Source organism: Aricia agestis, chromosome Z (genome assembly GCF_905147365.1).
Source record: "Aricia agestis chromosome Z, ilAriAges1.1, whole genome shotgun sequence".
Taxonomy (NCBI): domain Eukaryota; kingdom Metazoa; phylum Arthropoda; class Insecta; order Lepidoptera; family Lycaenidae; genus Aricia; species Aricia agestis.
Window position 1 is genome coordinate 39,234,194 of NC_056428.1, and position 24,703 is coordinate 39,258,896.

Genomic DNA, 24,703 nt, shown 5'->3' on the forward strand with positions numbered 1-24,703 from the left:
AGACAGACAGACAGACAGACAGACAGACAGACAGAGATACTTTCGCATTTATAATATTAGTATAGATTGAGAAAAAACTAATTTGGCGATGAATCAGCGTCGTCCTTTTTCACCTGGCATACGAAAGACGGGCGTGAGTGTGAAGAGAGAAGGACGATGTTTGATTTTTTGGGTTAGTCGCCCTCTTAATGATGAATTTACCACGTTATATTTTAAGTACTTCAAATTATGAACTTATTTTCTACAAAATACAGTGTTGTCTTTCTTCGCGAAAAGAATATTTGTATTTCTAGACAGGAGTTTAAATCTAAAGCGATAATTGGTTAACTTTTTGACGTGAGCCAATCAAAAGCGCTAGAAAAATAAAGAAAAGATAATCCAAAAAACTTCACCAACCAGCTCGTCCAGCGGACCTAAAATGGTCACATTTTGCAATTCCTCTCAAATCAATTCAGAATCTCAAATTAGTACGAATTGTTCGAATGATTTGGAGAATCATTTTAGCCCCGCTGATTTTTCTCGCAATTCTGTAACACATCGAATCTTATGAGAGTATCCGCACTGCCGATGAAAAGTATGAATAAATTCGCGAAAATAGGGTTAATTCAGACCGCAACATTTGACAGATTTGCAAGACGTTTCACGCGCACAAAATTGGTCTATCAGAACAAATTTATAAATGCGTCGCATTGCGGTCTGAATTGACCCTAAGAAGACAAACAGTTTTCTCGACTTTTGTCGCGGCGCGCTGTCTAGAAATACGCGGCTAGAAACAACCAATCGATGTTTGTTCCTGAACTGTTAATAGCGCATACATATTGATCATGTTTAATGATAAATGATCTACCACGGGTCGCAGGTCACATGATTTAGTATTCACTCATGAACTATAATGCTAATCAATACACTGCCGGTGGATAGGGCGTTGAATATGACTAGTTGTTCTCCGTTGATGAATTTTGGGTATGATTGCGATTTGCGTTGCATGTACAATACTTTAGAGTTTAGGGCAGGGGTCACCAAATGGCGGACCGCGGTCCGCATCCGGACCGCAGACCTATTACGTGCGGACCAAGCATGTTCGAAGATAATCTTCGTTCATCTTAGGACTTCAACATCTCCAGGATTTATATTGTCAATATCTATAGCTTGCACCAATATTTCACTCCAAACTTCAGAGATATAATATTAGCTACAAAAATGGTTACTTTTCTCATTGATATTTAAAAATACCTTTGTAATTTGCGTAATTACCTTTGTAATGTGTGGACCGCGAATGTCATTTCATGTCTTAAAACGGACCCCGAGCAAAACTAAATTGGTGACCCATGGGTTAGGGTGTGTAGGTATGTGGGCCATATATAGAGTTGATTGTGAAAGTAGGAGCGCTGAAAGAGAAAATATTTTTTTTACGATTTGTATGGGCATATCGTCATCAGCTTGCCCATACAATAGTTAAAAAAGTTACTATTTCAGCGTTGTTAGTTTCACAGTGGACTCTATACAAGGGACGCATACACACCCTAAAGTATTATCACTTAGTTTTGTTACACCATGTAGAATGTACCTATATAAAATATTTATAGATATTATATACAATTCCAAAAACCAGTCACTAAACAGGGTGATTATTATTAAAAGGGCATAGCAAATGTTTAATTTTGAAAGTCTATCTGCTTAATATCAACTGTAATATCAACGGCCAAGCTCTCAACCGCGTGCAATTAATAAAGGACTTAGGCATCTTCTTTGACGAAAAACTTACATTTCGAGCTCATTATAGTCACATAATTAACAAGGCAAATCAAATGCAGGGATTTGTTCTTAGAACAACAAAAGAATTTAGAGAGCCTAGAAGTGCTCTATATTTATATTCAGCCCTAGTGAGAACAATCTTAGAGTACGGGAGCCCTGTATGGTCACCAAATTACCAAACACACATAGATAACATTGAGCGAGTTCAAAGAAAATTTCTCAAACTCGTTAGTTACCGACATAACCCGGGCCGAACAAGTTCAAAATACCACAACAGGCTTTTAGAATATGAAATAGAGACCCTTGAAAGCCGACGCATTTATTTCGATTTAATATACTTTTACAAAATTATTCATTATATTATAGAATCTCCGGATCTCCTCTCAAACATCAACTTTAATATTAAATTTAGTACTCACAGGGCTAAACGCACAAACGTTTTTGCTCTGCAAGTGTATAAAAATAACATCTCCTACTTTAACCCGTTGACGCGCATGGCCAGGCAATACAATGATTTAGCTAAAGATTATATTTAATTGGACATTTATAATAAAAACTCTAAATCATTTTCGACAATTCTAAAAGACATCCTCCATAACCTGTTTATTCTGAACATTACTACATAACACAATATCATAGGAACTTAAATTTGTTAATAAATTTAGATTAGTTGTATGCACATAGTTTTTTGTGGATTGTAACGCAATCCAGCTTAGATACCAAAGAAAAAAACAACCGCCTTGTATTATTTGATTGTACTGTGTATTGTGCTTTTCAATAAATAAAAATAAATAAAATTAAGCCCGCTGATTTTGTTGTTAAATGTAAATTAATTTACAGCATCATTAGCAAATATTATAAATGCGAAAGTGTGTCTGTCCATCTGTTACATCTTCACGCCCAAACCGCTGAACCGATTTTGCTGAAACTTGGTATGGAGATACTATCCGTAGTCGCGGGAAAGGATACTTTTTGTTTTGGAAAAATGTATGATTCCCGCGCGTAATATACTGTCGTAACTTGTACCCCATCTACAAACATACCCACTCAAAATATATTTCTACAACGATAAATCCTATAATTTTATCAGCGCTCGATTTAAATTTTGTGATCCCCGGAGTCCTGAAAATGCTGGTAACCGTTATTCAATATGAACCTTTACAACACAGGTATAATCCACTTAATTTTAGCTTCGCCCGGGCATATTCCACTTGTCCAGCAATCCGTTTTTATCGGGAAATACGGGAATAAGTGGATAATTATAGAGCACCGCAGTGACCACATTATATTGCAGATGGGGAGATAAATTATTGGAAAATGGACTACGGTAATATGTCCCTCACCTTTGACATTGTAGTGCGATACTATTAATAGTAGTATTAATACTTGCATTTTCGTTAATACCACGGACAAACGTTGTTGATACTTGGCCAATTTTATCAAATGGCATTATTTTACAGATATAACTCGGATATTATGTCAGTATGGTCTAAATCATTTTCTCAAACCTATTTTATTATGGAAAACTTTAAGTCCCAAGATTCCGTAAGTACTAAAATATTACTTTTATTAGTTTAAATTCATATAATATTTTTTTAACCAATTGGTGATAAAATATAGTACTACGGCATTTACAAATCTTTTCGTTCGATAAAACAGGTTTAAAATGGTGAGATACGGGCCGATAATAATTAAAAATGGCGCCAGATAAAATGTCCTCACGCTTATCTTACACCTCACCTATTTTTCGTATCTCTTGATATCTTTTCATTTGTATACACGAATATATCACGTCACGTCAGATTTGTTGTCACCGTGATAAGATAGCGCTGAGAAAGCAATTATGACGAATTTTATCCCCGAAGGAAACCGACGTGTTGATGCGTTTTTTAATCTAAAACGAGAATAAAGTTGGAAAAACTTTTATTTGTAATAATAACTTACAAAAAAAAATCTCTGGGTGTGCGAGCAGAAGTAGAAACGAAGAGAAAGAGAAGAATATTTTCCTTTCTATCTTAAATTTTGTACGGGTCACATCTTCTGACATTTTTTTAATAAAACCAAAAAGTACTCATCGTTACAAAGATCACTTCAAAAATCATAGGTACTCTACAAAGTGATGTTTGTATGGAATATATTTCATACTATGAAAACAGCTGAAGCAGAACCAGATATAAAATACTATGGTGTTCGGATTGAGCACGATGTGTTGATATTTCAATACATAGTCTGTTCGAATATCGGAATAACGCCTCTGAAATGTACGTGGAATATATTTGACAGCACAATATTGTCTGCTAGTAGTGAATAAGCTTGTTTTTGTCTGCAGACTCGAACTAGACAGAAAGTCTTGCAGTTTCGTGATAAATACCGATTAAGTTTTAATTTTTCATTCATAATTGATTTTTAAATAATTATAATTTTATTATCGTTTCAGTTATTGACAACACAAAAAATAGTTATTTTGTGACAAAGTATCAAAATGTTTGGGGCGCACTATATTTTACAGTTAATGTTACTTGTTATAGGTATATAAGGTAAAAAATGGGTAAAAATCATATATCTTTAAACGAGCAATTATTGTATATAATATATACTAGCTGTTGCCCGCGACTTCGTCCGCGCGGACTTTAGTTTATAGCGCGCGGTGTCAACAAAATTTGTGTCTTTAAAAACTTTTTAACACATATATTAGAAATGCAGTAGGAGTTCTATTAGATAAGATAGATTGATTATTATTATACCAAGTGATAATATTATTAAACATAATATTCTAACGTATTAAAAACTATAAACAAAAACATACTAACTAATAAGTATGATTAGTTCTATGTTACAATAAAGTAAAAAATAAAACGCCATCTGTTGAATCGTATTAGAACTAAAATGTTCATTGCATCGATATATTTCTGGATTTTTTATAATATTATACATAAAATATATTTAAGATTTTTGAAATTTTATTTTAATACACATCCAAGACCCAGGAACATTGAAAACTTTTTGTTCCGCCTGCGGGACTCGAACCCAGGACCCCCGGGATGAGCGCTGGCCACGCGCAATGCGAATTCATTTTCGTCGATATTTTCATGGAAATAAGATATTTTCCCACATCAAAATGTAGCCAATGTCCTTTCTCAGACTCCAGAATAACTGTGTACAAAATTTCATTGCAATCGGTTCAGTAGTTTTGGCGTGAAAGCGAGACAGACAGACAGACAGACAGAGATACTTTCGCATTTATAATATTAGTATGGAGTATGGATTGTTAGACTTGTTTCTGATATCAATGTTGGTAAGTGAGTTATTTACAAACATGTATATCAATCGAAAGATTCAAAATTAACTCAGCATGGTACCACCTCTTATACAAATACATATGAGTAAGCGATAGCGCGATCTAGGCGACTCTTGGCGCCATCTGTTCCAGTTTTTGGAAGTAACTTAATTTGAACAAATTTACGCATAAACACCCCCTTACAACCCCTTTTTCCAGTAAGAAGTAGCCTATGTCCTTTCTCAGGCTTTAGACTATCTGTGTACAAAATTTCATTACAATCGGTTCAGTAGTTTTGGCGCTGTTGTTTTTGAATTTGATATCAAAGTTGGTAGGTGAGTTATTAGTTAGTAACGTGTACAACAATCGAAAGAATCGAAAAATTCAATACAACATGGTACCACCTCTTATAGAAATACGCAAGAGCAAGCAATAGCGCGATCTAGGGGACTCTTGGCGCCATCTGTTTTGCATTTTTGGAACTAACTTAATTTGACCAAATTTACGCATTTTCACCCCCTTACAACCCCTTTTTCCAGTTAAAAAGTAGCCTATGTCCTTTCTCAGGCTTTAGACTATCTGTGTACAAAATTTCATTACAATCGGTTCAGTAGTTTTGGCGTGAAAGCGAGACAGACAGACAGACAGACAGACAGACAGACAGACAGACAGACAGAGATACTTTCGCATTTATAATATTAGTATAGATAACTGGAATCTCGGAATCGGCTCCAACAATTTTCATGAAATTTAGTATATAGGGGGTTTCGGGGGCGATAAATCGATCTAGCTAGGAATCATTTCTAGAAAATGTCATTTTCATCGGATACCGAGCAAAGTTCGGTTAAACAGCTAGTATATTGTTTAAACTACATGAACCCCGCAACTCCGTTGCGCCAAAATTCGTTCATCGCGCGGGAACCGTACATTTTACTGGGATACGAAGAGTATCCTACGTCCTTTCCAGGGACTCAAAGTGTCTTCACACCAAACAGCAAAATCTGTTCCGCGGTTTGGGCGTGAAGAGGTAACAGACAGACAGACACGCTTGCGCATTTATAATATTGGTACGGATATCAGTATGGATACCTACATAATTTTGATTTATTTAAAAATACCAAGTAAATAAATGAAAGAATCTTTAAACTACGATTACATTTTGTGGCAAATTTCTTCTGAAAGACAAAGACTTAGAAAAGAAAATTACGCTTTAAAAGAAAGGAGAGATTATCTAAACATTAGGGAATATTTAAAAATCCAATTATTTTTTAATAACACAAAGGTAAGTGATTAATGATTAAGGGCGAAAGAAGTTCGGAGTTAGAGACGTTGACGAATTTATAAAGGGCTTTGAAGGGACAGAATATAAAGTAGTATGAATCATTATCTAAGGGGTTCCTAATCTTTTTCAGCCTGCGGCGCACTTACAGCCGGCCTAAGATGCGCAAACGAGAAAATCTCGTGTGTAGTTATATTGTCGATAATGACTTAATGTTAAAATCATTTTTTGACATTATGTCGCTAGATTTTGAGGACAGATCTACACGAGAAAAATGTGTGTCATGTTAGGATGAATAGGTATGAAGAGAAAAGCCATCAAACATCGAGAATACGTGTACACAAAATTTTCTCGTTGGCGTATGCTAGAGGGGCAGGTCGCAATATTTTGTCACGGCGCCCTCCTCTACCAAGCTATTAGAAAAAATACATACATAAACACCTTAAATGATATTATAGTTAAATTAAGCAGGTAAAAGATATCAAACGTGAATATTAAATCATCTACCTATAGATAATTAATTAATATTAAAATTTAATTTTACAATATTTGTGGTTTCTGTTTTCGAATAATAATGGAGGATCGACTCACGGGCCACGGCACTCCTCTTGCCTTTCCACGGCGCACCAGGGCGCCGCGGCACACACTTTGGGAACCCCTGATCTAAGGGATAGCTTCGGCACGATTGGGGCGATCACAGTGTTACAATAGGGTGGGTTGCACCACTTGCACCAGAGGCGTGGTTAAAGTTAAAGCTATGGTCAAAGTTATGGTTATAGTTAAGGCTAACTTTAACCTTAACTTTGACTACAGAATTTGTACAGATAACAGCTGGTCCGACAAAATTTTAAATGAACGTGGGCGGGGGCACTGCTGGTAAAGGAGAACTGTCAAAAATGGCGTTTTTAGTTCCTTTTTTCGCCACGTGCTTTTAAACCCTTGTCGAACTCAAGGTTAATAAGGCGTCCATTTTTTACTTTAACCAAAGATTTGACATTTTCTCCAATTTTCGTCATCTTCTTTCATTCAACTTTCGTTTTGGCGCATTCAATAATTGAATTCGTCAACGAACGCAACGCCAATTCTGTCATTTTTGTTTTTTGGATACGGTCAGAGGGCATGCGTCGCGGGCATGCCTCACGTTCGCTGTTGACTGCGCTATAACGCATGCCCTTGACGAACAGAAAAAGGCACAGTGTGGACAAAGCTAATGACTATTAAAACTTGAAGAGCTACCTATGTGCTCTTAAAGTAAAGTACTGCAAAAAAATCAATTAAGTATATTTAAAAAAAAAGGGGTGCCAATAAAAGGAAAACTGCCAACAATGAGGTTTGCCATAGTTATATTTAGTCAAATGCAAAGATAAAAAATCTAGAAACCCTCTAACTACAAGTTAATTTTGAACGAGATAAAACGGTCTCCCTTAACAATATTGTCACAAGCGGAGTGTTAACTTTGTAAAACTGACTCAGTTAGACTCAAAGTTAAATACAACTTAGGAATAATGTTTATTTAATGGCTTAGCTATCAGCATTTAAAAGCTTAGTAGATGATCTATTTGGTTTCATATAATAAAATCAGTTTTTTTAATGAAAACTTCTATGGCGGCGTTGTGAGGGCTTAGCCAAAACATTTTCTTTATCGCTTCTTTATTGAATCGCCAATCAAAAATGTATGGATGTCATAATAAGCGTTCGATAAGTACGAAGAAAGAAGCGATAAAGAAAACGTGTTGGCTAGAGGCTCTGGATTCAGGACACAAACTGATCGAGGAATCGTAAGACAAAAAGCCCTTGTCTTACTTGAATTCTTTTCACTGTGTGATGAACATGCCATTTTTATTAAATAAGGGGGCAAACGAGCAAACGGGTCACCTGATGGAAAGCAACTTCCGTCGCGCATGGACACTCGCAGTATCAGAAGAGCTGCAGGTGCGTTGCCGGCCTTTTAAGAGGGAATAGGGTAATAGGGTAGGGTAGAGTAAAAATAGGGGAGGATGGGGAAGGGAAAAGGGTAGGGGATTGGGCCTCCGGTAAACTCACTCACTCGGCGAAACACAGCGCAAGCGCTGTTTCACGCCGGTTTTCTGTGGCCCATTCGTGCCGCATGGCTCTCCCACGTAAAATGTCTATCTAATATATGCCCCTGCTGTTTCGTTTTCACTTTTACCAGCACTCTCAGAGTAGAAACTGGAACCAGCTTTTTCTATAAGATTGCACCATTGAAGAAATTGATTTATAGGCAGTTGACCTATATCAATTGGTCGGATTATGTCAATTCAATGACTATACTCCACTCGGGCTAGCTTGTCGCTAGCGGTCGTTGACTCCCTGTCAAAAACTTGTCATTTCCCATATAAAACCACGATAAACAATATCTGACACTTCATTGCCAATCGCGGTTTATATGGAAAATGACAAGTTTTTGACAGGAAGTCAATGACCGCTAGCGACAAGTTAGCCCGAGTATAGTATAGTTATAGTGATCTGTCGGCTGAGACAAAACGCGAACAAATTCGTTCGCCATCTGCCAATCAATCAACTTCCATGATAGTATAAAAATTGTCTACTATTAATGGAGTATACTAATTTTACAATATAATATTATAATGACAGAGGTCAACTGGGTTGTAGATGGTCTTTATCATATCATACATATTATTGCTTTTATCAAACATATTTTAAAAGAAGTCAGTTATATTATAAATACCTATAAAATACCGTATATTTTATAGGTATTGTTCGATTACTAATTAGTTATCAAACAATACAGCTATAAAATATACGGTTCCGCGCAGTCAGATAATTTCGCCACAAATATTGACGTTTAGAACTGTGAAATCCTTTATTCATCCTCAAACTGCCGAAAACTGGCTAGCGAATTTAGCCAATTTAGTCACTGCCGGCTAATTAAATAGCCGACATTGACACAGAGCGGCTAACGGGAATTGGACCATGTCTCGACCTCTGATTTCGTTTCGCTGATAATGTCATCATAACAAAACAAGACGATAAGATTTTATGTAAACTAATATTTTTGTCTTGTCTATAATATTTCCTGTGTTTTTTATCTTTTTACGAGAGGTTTTTGGGGAAGAAAACTCAGCAGCTTATTCTTTCTAGTTGTAAAGGGTCAAGTTATAATATTAAACTACTTAGATGATGCCCGCAACTCCGGGATGTTAAATATCCTGTGTCCTTTCCCGAGACTCAAAGTATCTCCACACCAAATTTCAGCAAAATCGGTTCTGCGGCTTAGGCGAAGTTATTAAAAAACTACGTATGGAGCTTTTGTACTGCGAAAAGTAAAACCAAATTGGTGCTGTTATGGCCAACATTTTTAATTTAAAAAATATTTGAGAACTTAATAACTACAGTCTTCTTTTTCTTTCTTGTAAGATCTAAGTTCTCTACACTCTCCTGTATACTACTGCTACCATCTAAGTGGCAATTTATCGATAAACAAGACAAGTTGAAGCAATTGACGCAATTGCTCCGAAAACTCAATTCTAGTAATAATGTACATGTTCATACGTGGGGGAGCCATGCTTCGGCACGAATGGGCGGGCTCGACCGGAGAAATACCACGTTCTCACAGAAAACCGGCGTGAAACAGCGCTAGCGCTGTGTTTCGCCGAGTGAGTGAGTTTACCGGAGGCCCAATCCCCTACCCTATTCCCTTCCCTACCCTCCCCTATTCCCTTCCCATCCCTACCTTCCCCCTACCCTATTCCCTCTTAAAAAGGAAGGCAACGCACCTGCAGGTTTTCTGATGCTGCGAGTGTCCATGGGCGACGGACGTTGCTTTCCATCAGGTGACACGTTTGCTCGTTTGCCCCCTTATTTCATAAAAAAAATTTTTCACTGTAGTCTGTACATAATAGATATAACAGACGTTGCTCAGATCTAGTGTTTATACACAGTTGATTATTTAGAGTCAAAGAAATGATCACGCTGGAAAAAAAATATCAATGTTTTAACAGAGAAAACTTGACTATTCTAACTTCCTAGATGACGCCCGCAACGTACATTTTCCCAGGATAAAAAATATACTATGTCCTTTCCAGGGACTCAAAGTATCTCCATACCAAGTTTAAACTAAATCGGCTCGGCGGTTCAGGCTCGAAGAGCTAACAGACGGACACATTTTGCCATTTATATATTGTCTGTAACATTGAATATATACTTGAATTTATTCTGTCTAAAGATTCCGTCGTTGATTTTACCATCAAAGGCACAGAAGAAATTTAGAAATAATGAAAGTTTCATAATTATAAAGTGGCACTTTTACATCGTGAAAATAAAGGAAATGATTTACAAGACAGGTACTTAGAAGAGATGAAAGGCGAAATATAAGTGTCTATTAAAATTGTGAGATTTAGCAAATATCAACAGAATGGTAGCTATAGGTATAGTTCATACTAATATTATAAACGCGAAAGTGTGTCTGACTGTTACCACTTTACGCCCAAACCGCTGAAACGATTTTGCTGAAACTTTGTATGGAGATACTTTGAGTCTCGGGAAAGGACCTAGGATAGTATATAACATGACTGGTGAGACATGATCAATACTTAAGGAGAGTACTAGTCTGTACTCGCTTCTCATTAAATTATGTAATAATATTAGGTAGATTGTCCGAGTTTTCCTTTAAATAAATGAATCATGGACACTAAGTAAATTATGCGGCTAGGCAAGTAGGCATAGGCAAAATTCGGTTCAGCGGTTTGGGCGTTAAGAGGTAACAGACAGACAGACACACTTTCACATTTATAATATTAGTATGGATATGTTACCTATAAGCTATGTCCACACTATGCAATTTCATCTTCAATTTTCGTCATCATCTTTTTATTCAAGTTTCGTTTGGCATATTCAATAATTGAATGCGTCAAATTCCACCCGCGTTGAAAAGAAAAGTGTCATAGCGTCGTCGCGGGCATGGGTCACGTGCGATGTTGACTGCGCTATGACGCTTGCCCTTGATGAACAAAGAAAGGCACAGTGTGGACAAAGCTATACAGCAAGTTCCAACCTAGAAATGGGACAAGCTTTTTGCGAAAGTTTTCTGTAATAAATTATGTTACGGGCCCAAAAATTACTACTTATAATACACACTACAATTTCTAGATGACGCCTGCAACTCCGTTGCGCTAAAATTAGTTTTTCGCGCGGGAAAAGGAATTTTCCCCAGAAAGAACATAATATTATGATAATTTTTATCCCGGAAAAAAGGAATAAAAAGTATCATAATATTATGTTCTTTCTGGGGATGAGTGGAGACGTAGTATATTCATACTAAATTTCAGCAAAATCGCTTCAGCAGTTCAGGCTCGAGGTGGTAACAGAGAGGTAGTCAGACAAACTTTCGCATTTATAATATAAGTATACTATAATATGCTACAAATAGTAAAAAATACAGTTTTAATTCATCTAATAAAAAATTTCGACCTACTTTTTTCGTTCATTTGCTCGGAAACATTTTCTCTGGGAGCAGACAAGCTGAAAGCCGTTAGTAATAAAACCTTTTTAATAGTGAAGGGTGTATTTATCGCGGACGATTTAATGGGCACTCTTATCCGGCTCGGAGGACCAAGATTCCGTATCCGCATGGATCCGCCATTGATTTTGGCGCGGCCTCGACCTTCGAGCTCGTAGGGGTGTAAAAAGCGGAAAAATTTAATGACCTATTTTTAGGGCAACGTAATCCTACTAAAACCTGAGGTCCGTATAGACTGCTCTTGCTGCAAATATTATATTAAAGAGTTAAAAATAATATAGAATAATCTCATATCTTTTTATCCGTGGTTTATCGAATACCGAGCTAAGCTCGGTCAAATAGCTAGTATTATTTATTCAAGCTTAGGGTGAGGCCTTTGCCCAGCAGTACATCATAGGCTAAAAAAAATTTTAGACTTGGGTGGCTCATTTTGCTCAATATCATTTTTGGTTATTGTTATAATAATTATGAGATTGTTATGGCCATATAGACATCATTGTAAATTGTAGAGGCACACAACACATTTTATTGGATAAATTCTCACCCATTTTCAAACTCTAACCCCTTTTCGGCCTCATCGCCAGCCCTATACCCACTCCCCGCTTTCACCCCCCACCCCCGAAATGCGACAGTGGGGGCAAACGCCCCAGGTTCGCGGCAGACAGCGTTCCCCGAGACAAACACTTCAAGTTATTTAGACTCGGTTACTTTGTTTGGCTTTTAACCCGATTGCGATTTGCGACAGGTTGTAATGTAGAAAATTCTGCTTGAAAAAAAATTTGGGTTACCCAAAGAGATCGACAAACGGGACCCTAATACTATTATACAAGATATAATAAAACTAAGTGATAATAATTTAGGGTGTGTATGTGTTCCTTGTACAGAGTTTACTGTGAAAGTAGCAGCGCTGAAAGACAAATTTTTTTTCACTTTTGTATGGGCTAGTGCCCCATACAAAAGTGAACCGAGTTTTCCCATACAGAAGAGAGAAAATACACCCTGTAGATTCGCCTATATAGGCCAGTTGTTTAGTTTGGACAAACGAACGGACAGACGGACGATGTGCTTTTTAACCGACTTCCAAAAAAGGAGGAGGTTATAATTATGTTCGGCTGTGGATATTTTTTTTATTTACGTTACCCATTCGGTTCTGTAAAACTTCGGTATTGATTTCTTGTTTGTGGCATAATCCCGAAATTATTCCATCAGTTTAATAAATGACTGAAATTGTTAACGATAACTCATCCACTGGATACTCAATTAGTACAACTAATTTATTAGTAACTACGGTCGTAACCGGAAAATATTATTGGAGCTTTAATATTATGAAGAAAATGGGTGAAAATTGTAGATTGTAGATTTTCAGACCTTTATTTTATGTTTCTGGCTATATTCAAATTCTTTCTTAACCCTTGAGTAACATCGTGGGGTAAATTTTTACCGCACTCACATATAAACTGCAATATTTTTTTTTCTATTGAAAGTACGTTTAATTCCTTTTAAGTATTCTCAGTATAGCGCACATTTTAAAGGGTAGTTAGTGGATTCGTAGTAGGCGAAAAGTCATCCGTTTAAGCTATGCAGACCTATGGGGTAAGTTTTACCCCACGATGTTCAATACGTATGGAGTTTTTTACTACCCTAAAAATTCGTTTTGTCTATACTTATATAACTGAGGCCATATTATGAGTATTACGTTAACTAACAAATTAGTTGATGACATTCTAGAATTTCTAGAAGACGAAGATTTTGAAAAAAAAAAAACAAGATTTAATCGGATTACATGCCCAATTATCGAGAGTTAATTAGAAGACGCGCCGTCATACCGCAGAAATCATGAAACTGACACTGAAACGGATCTGAAAAGTGATAAAAGTATGAAAAATATAAGAATTACATAGAATCGAATGTTTGTAATGTGTGGAAGAATATTTTTTTTTTTTTTTAATATTTTGCAACATTTTGTTGCAGAAGAGTAGTTAATATTTATTTCTGCTTATTTCGTTTCAAGAATCAGGATTGAATTTTTATTAGTTATCCTGCATTAACCAACTCAAATATTATAATATGTAAGAAAGTCAAGCTATACTATTTTTACTGTTAAAATTAAGAATTTTGTAGAAGATTGATTACAAGCCAAATGTCAAAACGTTTAAAAAGTTACTTTTTTTCATAATTAGAAATATAAAGATATTTTCTTAAACAAGTGTTGTTTTTTGTTTATTTTTAGATTTATAATATGCTTTGTCTAATGTAAATTAAACATAAATTATATAGTAATTTTATTACCATTACATAATTTTTTCAAGTTTTTATTTGGGGTAAAATTCAAAACACAATCATCGTGGAGTACCACGATGATTGTGTAACAAAAAATCACAATGTTACTTGAGGGTTAAGAACTACAACTAATATCTTTAGAACGGCTTTAATAACGGCCTATCTGCTACCTCTTGCTTAAACCACTGAACCGATTTTTTATGTTTGTAATAATAATAACTCCCACACCGGTTTTGGCGATGGTGGCCGGTTTCATTGAAACCAGGCCAGTTACGAAGGAGTAATCTTATAGTGCCCAAATGTGTGCGCAGTACACAAGAGCACTCTCCATTCCTTTACTCTCATAACCCAGTGGGACGGAAGACAGACACGACTGGCGAGAGATCAGGCGCAGGACCGACTTTTTTACATGCCCATCCGACGCATGGATCATCCTACTTATCAGACAATCAGGTGATCAGCCTGCATTATCGTAACTAAACTGTGAAATAACATGAATCGAACCCACGACCTCATAGTCAAGAGCCGCGCTTTAAAGCCGCACTGGACCACGGAGGCGTTAAATTCACATCGTTTAATTTATGAGCAGCATTGGGTTGGGACTTGGGGGCGGTACTCTAATGCGAAGGAGTCACATTAGATTCCTAAATGTCGCAGTGACATCAGGGCTACAGGACCTGCCTTCAGCACATAAAAAAACTTCGATTACTATAAAGTAGTTCGCCTTATCTTTAAACCGGTAGCGCTATCTTCAAATCGATTCAACGGTTATCTTTAAAGATTATTTAGCACGTTGCTACCACTGATAATTTTGAACTTGTGCGAGCAATCGTTTCGATCCGCCGAAAATGTATTTGTACGAACAGAAAGCTGGATTATTGGAAAGCCAGTCCTAGAAACCTTCAAAGTAATGGTTGGTTTACACTATTCCAACGCTTTGTTCCAAATATCATTCCAATGCATTCCAGTGCCCGTTTACATGATTCCAATAGTAAACCAGCACTGGATTAGATCACTGGATAAGAATAATTTAAACTAGTCATGAACCTAATTTAACTTACGCCAATCTCTCAAAAGGTTCAGTTTTCCGTAAACTGTTGTATTGTACTTATATTTGTATGTTTGTTTATTTCTCTCACGGCCTAAATGGTTTGTCATAATTGAGAAGTATATAATACTGGTGCCCACAACTCCGTTGCGCCAAAAATCGTTTGCCGCGGGGGAACCGTACATTTTTCCGGGATAAAAAGTGTTCTTAAAAGTGTGTTTCGGGATAAAAGGTGTCCTTTCCCGGGACTCAAAGTACCGTATCTCTCAGCAAAATCGGTTCAGCGGTCTGAGCGTCAAGAGGACAGACAGACAGACACACTTTCACATTTATAATTTATTAGAATGGAAGTATGGATAATATTTTAGTATATTCGTACACAGTGACGGATTAAGACTACTTGATGCCCTAAGCAATCCATGTGTACCCCCCTTCCCCCCATCCGTATGTCAACTAGAATCTGTCTTGAAGGCTGAAGCTTTTACCACCTTATAAACATTAGTTCTTAGCAGAAACTTTTTTGGTGAGGTTTTTGGTGAAGTGAGAGTGGTGAGACGTGATGCCCTAAGGACGGATGTTATTTGTCCTTCTTCTGGTGCCCCCTCAGACGTGATGCCCTAGGCAATTGCTTAATTTGATAAGGGTTAATTCACATTCAATCAACAGTGACGGCACTGTTCGTACAGTAGTGCAGGGCTCTGAGAAAGCGATGTCATTTTGATATTAGGATAATTTCTACATATAGTGTAACAGTAAACAGAAAGTATATTATTGTACGTTCAACGTTTTTATCAATATTTATTATTTTATTATTATTTTATATGCTAGTAGCGCCCTCTGTTCCGAACTTTGCGTAATATTTTCTTAAGCGACACGTTGTCGCTGTCAAGTCGAATGCTATTTGACTAAAGGCCCTGAAGTAATCCAAGGTATAATAACTCTCGAACCTCAACTAACAAAGTTTTCCTCATTAAGGCGGTTTTCGTATCGCTTTTCAGGCTGTAAATTAACACCCCTATAATACCCCTATGTTATAAACAAGTATTCTATGTTACGTTTATATAAATATATCCTTTAATATTTGCGTACATAATAATTACTAGCTATTTGACCGAGCTTTGCTCGGTATTCGATAAAACACGAATTAAATGACATTTTCTAAAAATGATTCCTACCTAGATCGATTTATCGCCCCCGAAACCTCCGTTACCTCTTTACCGATGAACCGATTTTTCTTAAATTTTATTTGATTTTGTATGAAGATACTTTAGGTCCCGGGAAAGGACATACTTGGCCGGTATAAATAGGCAGTACTTAAGATGCGACCCGGTCTCAAGACGCGGTTCGGCTCTGTGATTGGTTTAAATTTTGACACCTAAACAATCACAGAGCCTGAACCGTGTCTTGAGACCGAGATGCATCTTGAGTACTGACTATTTATACCGGCCTAAGATATATTTTTATCTCGGTAAAATGTATAGTTTACGCGAAATAAACGCATTTTGGCACAACGGAGTTGCCATCATTGTATAATTCATTGTAAAGGTTGAAAGAGGAGAAGTATTTATTTATTTTATTTAATTATAACACCAACAGGTTACAACCATGCAATGATTGTAACCTGTCTGTACACTAAATATAAATAAATAAATAAATAATTGACATCTTTACTAGATCCGTGGAAGACAATTAAAATTCATGTCATGTCTGGAATTAACTGACCATTCTTTTGTTATGTTTACTAGTTACTACACAGGAAAAAGTACGTCTTGTTTTCACACAGAGACACAATAATAATATTATTATAATACATAATAAAAAATCTCGTCTCGGCGGGGGCACTGCCGTGCCCCCAGATATTATAATATCTGGTATAGTCTATAAATATTCCATATGCAAAGAAAGTTAGGTTGTTTTTGTAATATTCGATATTTTTAGTCATAATATAATTATTTCTTAAAGCAAAATTTTCTTGCAGTCGTTCGTATAATAATATGATATTATAGTCTTTATAAGATTTTACGAATTAATACTGATGTTTTTATTTTACTGTTTATGCCAGCAAGGACAAAACCATTTCCTGATGGTAAGTGTATTTGTTAGCTAAGTTACCTACATGTGGCTGTGGTCGGAGCCACGAGACGAAAAAACTCGTTTCATGGTTTCCACCATAGAGTAGTGCATGCACCTTGCATGTGTGTATTATAATACCGTATTTAGGTACCTACATACTAAATATGTATTTCTGTGTTAGCAATTTTATATTTTATGCAATAAGTATCCTTAAAAATTATCCTTAATAATGTCATGCATTTACACGTGGGAGAGCCATGCTTCGGCATGAATGGGCCGGCTCAACCGGAGAAATACCACGTTCTCACAGAAAACCGGCGTGAAACAACGCTTGCGTTATGTTTCGCCGAGTGAGTGATTTTACCGGAGGCCCAATCCCCTACCCTATTCCCTTTCCTCCCCTCCCCTATACCCTATTCCCTCTTTTTTTTATGAAATAAGGGGGCAAACGAGCAAACGGGTCACCTGATGGAAAGCAACTTCCGTCGGCCATGGACACACGCAACATCAGAAGAGCTGCAGGTGCGTTGCCGACCTTTTAAGAGGGAATAGGATTGCAGGGTAGGGGAGGTAAGGAATGGAATAGGGAAGGGTAGGGAATTGGGCCTCCGGTAAACTCACTCACTCGGCGAAACACAGCGCAAGCGCTGTTTCACGCCGGTTTTCTGTGAGAACGTGGTATTTCTCCGGTCGAGTCGGCCCATTCATACCAAAGCATGGCTCTCCCACGTCTTAAAAGGCCGGCAACGCACCTGCAGCTCTTCTGATGCTGCGAGTGTCCATGGGCGACGGAAGTTGCTTTCCATCAGGTGACCCGTTTGCTCGTTTGCCCCCTTATTTCATTTTAAAAAATGCGAAAGTGTATTTGTCTGTTAATCTCTTACCGCTGAATAGATTTAGTCAGTTATGATTCAAGTCCCGGAAAAGGACATAGGTTTTCTAAGTCCCGGAAAAGGACATAGTACGGTTCAGCGTGATTTGCTAGTTCTTAACACCGAAGCCACGGGCAAAATCTAGTTTCAAATACTTATTAATTATTATCATAATATATTTTATTAATATAGGTCTACATAGTTAATTATATTTTTTCCGCATGGTATGCCGTATATGCCGTAATATGCTTAATAAGCATTTAATTACTATCAGTAACATATTTTATTAGCTAATATAATATAGAGCTATATAATATTCTTTTCCTGTTCTTCGTTTCCCATTTAAGTTTATACATTTGACAGTTTTTTATAAGAACAACGAAATTAACGGAAAATATTTGCGAATTCCGGATAATAAGCACACTTCTTCGTTTATATAATTATTTTTGTTACAACCATATTTTTAACCAACTTTAAAGAAAAGTGGATGTTTATTGTACATCTCATTCTCCTTTTGCTATTCGTCCCAAACTGCAATACTTATACTTACCTAATAATATCCAAAGCATGTTGGGGCTTCATAAAATTACGAGTTCCAGTCTCTAAAAGTTTAGAAACCCCTGATCTAACCAGTTTAATTAATTTCATAACAGTTTCAAGGTCAAAGCAGCTTTAGACTTTGGCACACTTGCATTTTGCTCCACAAAACGTGCCTTTTACGTCGTATAAAAAGTTGATGTTTGATTACAAACGAGTTTTTGTTGTCGTCACAACTCACAATACGCGCCTCCAAGCGATTATGACAGAATTATGTCAGAGTTAGTGGGAGTTGTAATTATTTACAACTTGTAAACATTGCGAGTAACGCCATCTATGTTTTATCCGCACAAACACGTTTGGCGCACGCGGCATTCTATCTTGCCTGTCACGTGCATTTATGTGTGCTGTTTTACCCACATGATCTGTTTCGGCCAATCAGCAGCTATGTTGATGTTTTACCGACACGCTACTGCGGTCTGCGAATCTCAGAAGTCAGATCTATTAGCGCGGACCACAGAGTACTTTATTATATACTGGAATAAAGACCTCACTCTCTTTATTTTGTGGAAACCGCAATAAAGCGCCATCTGTAACTTTACCACGATATAGTACCGTCGTAAAGTTACGGATAGCGCTTTATTGCGGTACTATGGATTATATTCTTGTATTACTATATTATAATATTATTATATTATAATATTATATTATATTTTAATATTATATAATTATAATATTATAATTATATAGCTATATAATAATAATATGATAATTTATTTAATTGAAAATTTTGAAAAATACCTATATAATTACTAGCGTCACTGAAGGCAGTGACGAATTACTATGATTCTGTTTCGACTGCTATTCATGAAGTATGCATTTTTGTACAATGAACTTTGTATAGATGGCGCTGACAAGGAATGTATCCGAAAAAAAATTACGCAGGATGGTCCCTGAAATATATTGAAATTTTCCAAGACAAGAACGATATTTTAAATAGGTTGACTATTTACGAAATAAAAATTACCACTTACAATAATAGTTATTACTTTTTATTAATTCTATCAAATTACATTAAGTAATAATTGTTTTCATTTATTATGGGCCTGTTTCACCACTCCCTGATAAAGTGCCGGATAGGTTATCCAGAACTTTTTTGACAGATTCTCCATACATTATCCTATCTGTCAAGTTAAGGCAACGCCTTGATAATTTGGCTGCATATATCGATTTTTCTTAGCAATGACTAAAGCTAAGAATTTTTAGTTCATTGTCAAATGTCAGTATTCATCATGTCTTTGTCTTTGAATTAGGTACCCATAGCATAACACGATTGGTCAACTTTTATACCACAGAATAATCAATCAAAAAGACCTCTGTAAAAAAAGGGATTCCTATTTTACCAACAGAGGAGAGTGATTTAAGCTTCCAAAATTTGTACATAAATTGGTTCAAGCATACACTTTAATTATTTGCCTATGGCTTATATGAAATGTATTTATGGTTTTTACATTACGCGACAAAAACCATTTTGTCGATACGCCCTTTCCATTTTTTGCTGTTCCATTGCTTGTTTTCTATGAAAGGCCGGGCCGGCCTCTCATAGAAAACAAGCCATCCAATACAGTTTTTTACTTTAACGCCGCGTCACCTTAAGTGGTGGATGGCCTATCCAGCACTTATAAGAAAGTGGTGAAACAGGCCTACGCTGCTAGTTTTAAATCACTTTCCTTTTTTACTTTTTATTTTTATTATTTTTATAACATTTTTTGTGCATTTATTTACAGATTTCCTAAGTCACGGGGCTAGTTTCAACAAAAAATACGGTCAGTAGAAAAACATTTTTACAAACTAATACAACTAACTCTTCTTTCCCTCATCCTACTTCTCTATAATGATATTACGTTGCGTTTACAAACTTTTTAACATAATTTATTAATTTTATATATACCTACCGGCTACCTACCTTCTTTATGTATAATACAATAAATGAATAAAGTAAGTAAGTAATGGACAAACATTGACAAATGGGTTTAATTTAATCATCTTAAATATTTTATATTTTTCTATATTCTTAGATATAAAATTATTTCTTTATGTACTTAATTTTAAATATTTTAATAATGTTAAACTGTACCTAAGTACAATATTTCCACTCTGCCTTTCATATAACCTCTTATTTTGTATCTCTAGAATCTAGATAATATTACTTATTATGCTTTAATAATAATATGCTTTCTAATGTACTTACACCTGTCAACTTGATTCTTATTTCGTAAAATTACGTAATGTTTTTATATTACATAAAACTATCTGTATGCTAAATTTAAGTTTTACGATGCCTGCATTATTTTCATTTTATTTGCAATGCGAATTTTATTTACTGGAAGACTTTTTAACATACTTAATAATATTATTTCTCTCAATTATTATTCAAATAATATAATATTTAAAATTAATTGACGCACTCTAGTGAGTAAACTTGGAACTAACTCAACAAGTAGACTTCAACGTTTCATTTTAGTTTACCTTGTGCAATAGAGATGGTGCTAATAGTATCCCCTACTGTTAAGGGCTACGCCACAACGGAATGGCAGCGGCGAGGCGAGCACTTTCAGTATCATAATATGATTTTAAACTTTATCTTCATTAGAATTAGAAATAACAATAGAGTAAATATACACGTCTATGTTAATTAGGTACTTACCTAAGTTTTCGAAAATTGAAACAAATTATTTTAATGAAAATAGAAATAATAATAAGACCTTAAAAAGCAAGCTTATAACACAGAAAAAGCAAAATTTTGTAATTTCAATTCACAATAATTGTGATTTAAAATTTTCATTTTAAATTAATTCGCGACCATCATGGAGGTGATGCGAATATTTAGTTTCTGATCTGAAGCAAGTAACGAAACAGCCAAGCCATGTATTTACTGATAATAATAATATGTAGAATTTGTTGAAATAGGGTTCGGTCGGTAGAGTAGATTCAGTAATTTGGCTCTACTCTCAGATATTTTTTTCACAGGGTAAACCTTATGTGGTCGTCTCGGCAACATTTTACAAGAGATGTTTTTGGTAGGATTTCAGTTCTTTTTGTAGGTTGGTTCTTGTAGCCTGTAGGTACTTATTAATAGTTTTTTTAGTTACTGTCTGTAGACAGACGGGACTGTTCCCGTGTAAACTTTCATGTCCTAATTCATAAAATTGGTGAAAGTCTCATATATACTTCCTACAAACAAATAAATAAATAAAAATCATGATTTATTTTCATCTTTTATTAAAATTATTCGACTATATTTTTATACTTACCATTGTAACAAATTATTGCACTCAAAACGTATGCAAAGTTTCAATAACTGGACATAGGTAAAAATTTCTTCCGTTTACATACATAATATTACATAGTTACATAAAGCCCAAGTTATGAAGGCGAGTTAAAAACTCGAATTGATAACAACAAAATATTATGTACCAATTCAATAACACGTCGATATTAAATATTAATTAATAATATTTAATAGCAACGTGCTGCTTATTTATTAATCAGAATAGCCCGTAGGCGGGCTAGCGCGTAGGCATTCGGGCTTTGGCTCGTAGAGGCTCTACGCGCGTAGCGACGGCCGTAGCCGTAGCCCGTAGCCCTTACGTTAGGGCTGGGACAAACTTTTAGGGCTCTTTTACAGTTTTTTTTATGCGTTGTCCCGGAAAACATGCATGTTTTGCCGCAAAAATATTAATATATAGATGTTGATTTTTAAAACGGCATAAGCAAACGAAATCAGTCGGCGACTTTTCGACGAATTTCGGCTATAAACACCGCGACAAAATGTTATTAATATGCATGAAGTAAAAAATAGATAAATTAATATCTGTTTACATTAGACGTCACATAGCATAGGTGATATGGGGCCAGGGCCGCACCGAGAGTTTAGGGTTCCCTTGGCTAATATATAGGGTCAGTTGTACCTAAACGTAAAGTTGAATTAAATGAATTGAATGGGTTTGATTGGTCTTGGAATTGCAACCCACACGACCCGTTGAAAATAAAATTATTAATGCTTTCGTATTATCGTCCATTTTATTAGATTTCGCTTAGCCCTTGAATTGGGATTCAGCCCAGGGGTGCCATGGACTGAAGCCCAAATAGCCCTATGGTAGATCCGGCCCTGTAGGTCGGCACATTCTTGAAACGTTGTTACTTCTCCTTACAAAATCACTGAACCGGTTTCTATTTAATATTGCAGAGTAAGCTTGGAAACTCTCAGACTATTTTTTATCATGAAAAACTACAGTTTTATATTTTATAGGATACTAGCTGTCCCGGCAAGTTGTTTTGCCATAAAATGATTTGCCCTGTTCTGCTGCTTTTCTCTTGAAGTTTTTTCTGAATTTTTTTTCTATAGACCCTCACGGAGCCCGAGACTTTTCCAACGAATGCAAAACCGTGGAAATCGGTTCGTGCGTTCTGGAGTTATAGCGTCAGGAAGGAAAACCCGACTTATTTTTATATATTAGACTGTTATAAACGCTAGAGGAGCAAATTTTTTTGAAGCAGTCGGACATAATTCTATGGACGTATTAATACATTTGTATAACATCCCACAAAAATTACGTGGTGAGTTATGAATATTACGTTGTTGTACAGTTATTTAGCTCGTGTATAACAATACTGCATTCATAACTCGACAAAATTTGTGTGTGGGTTAATACACGAATGCTTAACAACGACCATATAATATACGAAACAAAATTAAACAGAGTAGGCAGAAATTCATATAAGCGTTTAACGCTAGAGGACCAACTTTTGTTACACTTTCATGGGTTCTGTACAACTTTAGCTTTCCCTGCTTACACAACCAACGGAAAATATGACTCTCAAATTACATATTAATCGTTACATCGTGATATAGGTGAGTCTATTCCAAATCTGAAACAAAAATTGTTGGATAAGATAGGTTCCTTTTGTATCCTGATCTATTGAAATATATTTTTTGAATTCGAAACAGTTTATACGTGGGAGAGCCAAGCTTCGGCACGAATGGGCCGGCTCGACCGGAGAAATACCACGTTCTCACAGAAAACCGGCGTGAAACAGCGCTTGTGCTGTGTTTCGCCGAGTGAGTGAGTTTACCGGAGGCCTAATCCCCTATCCTATTCCCTTCCCTTCCCTACCCTCCCCTATTACACTATTTCCTCTTAAAAGGCCGGCAACGCACTTGCAGCTCTTCTGATGCTGCGAGTGTCCATGGGCGACGGAAGTTGCTTTCCATCAGGTGACCCGTTTGCTCGTTTGCCCCCTTATTTCATAAAAAAAAAAAAACAGTAATTTATTCACTACGAATACACACATACATTACCAAAATCATTATCTTTGCTTTTGATATTATGTTATATCTATATGTTATATCTATGTTTGTCGATCTTTTAGTGTAAATTCAGACCGCAGATCGACGCGCAGCTATACATTATATTGCATGACGTCTCCCGGATTGAAGTCCGTTGATTCAATACAAAAGAAATGCATCTACGCGTCGCGTTGCGGTCTTAAGGCGAGGATAAACCCCAATTTGTTATTCCGCGACTTCCGGTTTACCTAGTTCCAATATAATAACAAAGTTTTAAAAAATATGAGATATAAAGCACAATATTTAAAATACCTTAAACCATAAACATTTTAATAAAACGTAATACTTTGGCTGTAATTAATTTACAAACTCACCTCCGATAAAAATCTATTTCATCGATATATAAGTATTAACTAGGATAATTATACATTTTATTTGAATAAATTGTTAGTAAATCTATATTAAAAATTCTTTAACCGAACAATTTTGTTTTTTAATGTTTATTTCCAAAGATATTAAAAAAAAAACATGAAAAATAGAGAAGATCCGCTCGAGTGACTACAGTTTTATGCTAAGCTAAAATTAGTCTTTGGTTGTGTACAAAGTTATCGTTTTGGATTGAGATTAATCCCCGTCTTAATTAAGCTTAGGCCAAACCTACGCGTCAGTGACGAAGCGTCGACTTGCGTCAAGTTGTCAAATGTGTTTTTTGTATACAAAACACATTTGACA

General features: G+C 36.0%; 1 protein-coding gene across 8 annotated transcripts in view; it reads left to right on the plus strand.

Annotated features, from left to right (window-relative positions):
* Positions 1–24,703, plus strand: part of LOC121739525 (hepatic leukemia factor-like) — a 239,920-nt gene that overhangs the window by 160,244 nt on the left and 54,973 nt on the right. For 7 of the 8 annotated variants that reach the window (XM_042132029.1, XM_042132042.1, XM_042132032.1 and 4 more), the window contains exon 2: positions 20,409–20,447. The exons of the other annotated variant lie outside the window; for it this stretch is intronic. In XM_042132029.1, the coding sequence (XP_041987963.1) occupies positions 20,409–20,447 (39 nt within the window). The remainder of the gene's footprint in view (positions 1–20,408; positions 20,448–24,703) is intronic. 8 annotated transcript variants of the gene reach the window in all.